We start from the raw sequence: 5,189 nt of genomic DNA on the forward strand, positions 1-5,189 counted from the left end.
ATCTGTGGTAAAAAAGTCTTGGGATCTCCTTCCTTCCCCTTTTCTCACCCGTGCACTGATCATGATGTCAACACCAGAAAGATGACACGTTGGTCAGCATGATGAGGACATGATACAGCTTTAAGTTTTAGGGTCAAGATAGACTGGGCGTTAATGCATATAATCATATAGATATCAAATATCTGACCTTAAAGAGAAACATTATCATCCAGACGAAAACTCCCACAGTGCACAGGTTGATTTCAATCATGTGTGCACTGGGATGCCTCAATCATGTGGTTATTCCTGTAATTTCACTCGTTCTGTTGCAGCCGGCAAATCAGCATCTCTGTCACCAGAGAGGAGAGAAAATGCCTGTAAAATGCCTGTAAATGTTACTTTAAACATGTTTTATACTGTTCAAATGTCCAATTTAACACAACTAATACAACTACAGTGGGCTTTTTTTGTTTGTTTATTTTAAATAAATCGTTTTGTTTTTCTTCATTTTCAATTGTTAATACACTATTTTAACATGTAGTACATTTCAAATAACTGCCAGATATTGAAAGTTATTCTGGAAAAATGTGCAAAAGCGCTTACTCACAGGATAATTTTATGGTTCATGGTTAAAATAAGCAAAAACAAAGTCCAGGCGGACATTTTGAGGCTTAGTTGTTAAAGGGTTAACAACTAATACCTCAGTTGATAACAATATGATAATCGATTTATTATCTGTACACTGCATTAATCTTAAATCTAAATAATAACGAAAGTAAAACGAAATCACTTTTGTGTACTTTCACCAGTCAGCTCTTTGATGATGATCTGATGTTGCAATTGCAATTCCAAAAAATGGAAATGATGAGCTACCGTTTCCATCTTTATCCCACCCTGACACACGCATACGCACACTGTAGAAAACCCGAAGAGACATCCTGTTGTCTTGGTCATTGGTTCCTCTTTTTATGGTATAAAACATGGGGGTCAAGTCTGAGGAGATCAGTCGTCTCCATCTGCCTCTTCTGTATTAAACCTCTGGATCATCTCACACACTGACCATGCAGCTGTGCATCAGAAGTCTCGCATGCCTGGCCGTCCTTGTTGGGATTCTGGCAACACAAACAACGTTGTCTTGTAAGTTGACAATTAAGAGTTTGTGGACTGCATCACATTGTCAGTGTTTAAGAACCTGTACGTTAACGTATACCTTTGAAATGCACTCTCATAACAGAATGTTCTTTTTTGTTTCCTTACAAAAGTTCCAGTGAAGGTAACCAATTGCTGCACTAAGGTCAGCACTATGAAAATCACGGCTCAAATCATCGGCTACAAGATCCAGAAGAAGAATCTGCCCTGTGTCCGTGCAGTCATGTAAGAACCACCTCTGCTGTTCTGACCTATGATCACAGTCTGCATGAATGCAGCGTGATTTTGTCAAAACTGGACTGGAGGTTGTGACTAAACGTTTCTTTTTCTTCATCTCCCGCAGATTTGAGACGACAGAAGGAGAAGTCTGCAGCCACTGGAGAGAGGAATGGGTTTTCGAGAAGATCAAGCAGCTAGAGTGAGTCAAATTAATTCCACTCGTGTTTTACTGTCATGTTAACATGTTGATATATTTCCTGTGAACATCTCAGACTGTTCTTTTAACTGTTATCTGTTGTTTGTGTGTTTTACAGGCAGATCCGCAGAGCCAACAAGACTGCTCCTGCCACTACAACCTCCAGCTCCTAGAAAGCACTTGTCGCCATCAGAAACCCTTATATTGAATTAATTTAACATATCTTAATGCCCCCTCCAATGCTATTTTGTCATATTTAATATTTATTATTATTAGCGCTATTTATTTGTTATGCCATCTCCTTTATAATCTGTAACCAGTTGTTGAGTTAACATGAGACAAGATTACAGATGCAAAACATGTCCATAATGTGCACTTCCTCTGCTCTTTAGATGAAATAAAATGTCGTTTTCATCAACCGTCCCTGTTGTTTATTGATCGTTCATAAATGTCACATGACCATAAACATCTCTTAATGTAGAAGACAGAGGCACAGGTCAACTCTGCCATCTGGTGGAGACTTGAAGTCACTGCAGAGTGGTTTCTTTATAAGAATTCTGTCACCATCTGGAGCACCACCTACTTCCTTTCTCCAAGCAGGGTCGGAGTAGACTCAGTGTGAAAGGGTTTTCCCCTTCTGAAGTCAGTGTACCTCTTGAATTGTTAAATAAGCGACATGACACATTTCAGTGACACGGTGTTGTAGTTTAAACAAATCTGGACAACAGCAACGCAGTTCCATTAAGTACATTTATTTGCATATGAGAATTCTTGTATACTGTATTCTACAGATATTATATAGAGGCAAGTGAAAGGCACTTTTTTTTTTTTTTTTACGTTTTCAGAGATTTCACCAACAGTTAACATCAATTTCAGGCAGTGGTACTGGCACTTTTACCATTTCAGTGCTACATGTCTTTTCCCTAATATTGACTCTCTGTGCTGTCAAAGAGTCTTTCTGCAGCACTTCCATCATTAAATGAAGGATTTTCTCTTTTCTTCATCGGAGTTCCGACTGTAGCTGTAGCTGAGTCGGCCTTGGACATCTTCTTCAGTTTGGAGCTGTAGAATAAAAATATATATATACTTATAAATCCTCTTCACGCACAATGATTCTCCCCTTGATTTGGAAAGCTCTAAGTAAGCTAAAGTAGTTCATACTTGAAAGTGGAAAGGCATCTCTTACCTGAGTAATTCCAGCGTTTTCCTCACCCACTCATCCCTCCGAGTCGCGCATATCTCATTGTTCTTCACCGTGTAGAAACTACAACAAAGACAATAAAGATTTATTTCATTCTCCCCTGACATGCTTTATTCTCTAATTTCAATACGGACACTATTTTTGTTAACCTATTGTGAAGATGATTTGAGACATTTCCTCCTGCAAATCTAAGGTTATGTAACAAACTTTAAATGAAAGATGATGATTTGGCATGTGGAATATTTGATGATGGTACTTGGCAAAAATACACACTTTCTTTTTTAAAGTTTTTGACAGTTTTGCAGCTTAAATATTTCATTAGTCTTTAAAAAAATATATTTCTTTATTGAGTTATGTGGCACCAAGTCGTCCTGACAGAATGCCATATTATGTCACATTATGCAAACGCAACATTGGTACAACTTCCCACAAGTTTTTAATTAAATAATAATGAAATGAAATGTCAAGTGAATATAATCTGGAATAAATGCAGACGGTGCAGTGTCTTCGTCACAAGTCTTACATGATCGCCTCCATGTGACAGTTTTCCTTCATGGTTTGTTCTCTGAAGCCCTTGATGCGCTGGAAAGGCACCGGCTTTCTGTTGTATCTCGTACAACATGCTCTGCTCATTTGGGAACCTGCGACACACAAACACACACAAACACAAACACACACACGACACATTGTTATTGATCAGTTCAACTCATTACGGCGCAAAGTTGAACCGAGAGCGGTTCAATGTCACAAAGTGAACTCACAGGTCGCTGGAGCTGGACTGAGTGGGCCCAGCATGAAGAAGAGGACAAAGGTTGTCACGGCGATCATGCCTCCTGGAGCCATGTTGACGGAGCGTGGTTTACAGAAAACTTAGCGAATACATAACGGCATATACAGTATATATACACTATCCAGGACACGTGTTTTAAAACCTGTGGCTTCTAAATTGAGGACAGGAAACCCACGATGACATCAAAGTTGCTGACTTTGCCCTTTGATTACAGATCAAGGATACAACTTTCCAAAGTACAACATTGAGATTGTTTGTGGGGACGCAAAAGTGTCTCTGTGGAACTGTGGCACTAACGGAGAAAGTTCACGTATTCTCCCGGGGCTTTTATCTATATTTATGCTTTTCAGGTTAATAACCGAACAGTGACGTTCTCCATGTACAGCACATTCTAAGTGTGACTCCATCTTAATTTAGATTCCTCCGCAGCTGCTTTTGTATTATTGCTGCGGATTTAGCTCTCACATATTCCAGCATAACTGGCTTCGGTGAAATCTGTCTTGTGTGGGGGTCCTCAAAATCCAACGTGATGTCCACTGCCCGTGATTTGAAATTGTAGCTTGAAGCTGTATTCAGGGGTGTTTTACATAATCAGCAAGTCTTGAGATTGTTTTGTGGTGAGGACTGATGGAGTATGAGAGAGGCTTGTCAAAAACCCCTTGCTTGTTAGCATGACCTACTTAAGCTGCAGAAAGCTGACACCTCCAAATGTTACACAGCTGACCTAGATAGGTAGAACATCTTTAAGTAGTAAATGCTCCATAAAGGCAGTGTATGTCTTCAAACAGCACCAGCAGTGAATGGTCCGTTTTTTAAAGACTAAATACTGTGGACGCTTCCGACACATTCATGAATGAATGCACGGCGTACAATTACTCCGGGGCCTCACCTACACCGTGTACACGACTTAGCTGCGTCTTTCTATTTTGCACTCACTGTGGAGTGACACTCGACTAATCCATCCCTGAAGGACAAATATGATTTTCCCTTCCCGGGGAAACTGGGCAGCGGCAGATGCCGATTCAGAGTCTTGCTCAAGGACATTCTGAGATACAGATGCTTGTCATCATAGTGTGGACTCAGCTGGTGTCAGGGCCGAAAGAGTAATTATGGTTTATTTAGTACGCCACGGCGCTTCACAAAAAGGTCGATGTATTGAATAACACCAAAAACATGGACGTGCACACGCAGACCTCAGGTGACGCTCGAGCGTGTGTGGCCCCAAGTGAAAGTGCTTTCATCGCCTACATGCTGCTTGAAATGTCACCTCAACTCCCATAATCGTCATAATATTAAAAGAGCCCTCTTTCTAATACTCCTACTAGATTTTTTAATCATTATTTGCAAAAGTGACCAGGGTGACAACATGTTACATACATTTAACAAAGCAAATGAGGGCATTATGATAACAGCAGTAAAATATCATTTGTTAAGTCGAGTTTTCAAAAGTTTATTTAGAGAACCAAGTCAGAAAAAGTGGTCTGTTTGACAGAATTGTATCTGGTTGTTGGACTACATCTAATGGTATGTATTATTAGGATATTGGGCTGGTTTTTAAATGCTACTGTATTCAAATATTTGGATTTTTTTAGAGTGACTAGAAGTGGTTGGTGGTGTTTCCGTGGCAGTTCAAGTGATGAGAGGTTTCCGAGCAG

At 39.9% G+C, this 5,189-nt stretch overlaps 1 protein-coding gene across 1 annotated transcript; it reads right to left on the reverse strand.

The window, feature by feature from the left end:
- Window positions 1-2,466: 2,466 nt before the first annotated feature.
- ccl20l (C-C motif chemokine 20-like) lies at window positions 2,467-3,599 on the reverse strand. The gene is made up of 4 exons (XM_058647576.1): window positions 3,506-3,599; window positions 3,268-3,385; window positions 2,730-2,807; window positions 2,467-2,605 (listed from the first exon to the last, which is right to left on the reverse strand). The coding sequence occupies exons 1-4, from the start codon at window positions 3,585-3,587 to the stop codon at window positions 2,467-2,469; spliced, it is 417 nt and encodes a 138-aa protein (XP_058503559.1). The 5' UTR covers window positions 3,588-3,599.
- Between the last annotated feature and the right edge of the window lie 1,590 nt (window positions 3,600-5,189).

Source organism: Solea solea, chromosome 1 (assembly GCF_958295425.1).
Source record: "Solea solea chromosome 1, fSolSol10.1, whole genome shotgun sequence".
Taxonomy (NCBI): domain Eukaryota; kingdom Metazoa; phylum Chordata; class Actinopteri; order Pleuronectiformes; family Soleidae; genus Solea; species Solea solea.

Bases quoted from the DNA above. Each gene is read 5' to 3' on its own strand.
- ccl20l (XM_058647576.1), bottom strand. From the start codon at position 3,587: ATGGCTCCAGGAGGCATGATCGCCGTGACAACCTTTGTCCTCTTCTTC. The intron at 2,808-3,267 runs GTAAGACTTGTG...TCTTTGTTGTAG, and splicing joins TGTCACATGGAGGCGATCAT to TTTCTACACGGTGAAGAACA. The intron at 2,606-2,729 runs GTAAGAGATGCC...TTTATTCTACAG, and splicing joins AAAACGCTGGAATTACTCAG to CTCCAAACTGAAGAAGATGT.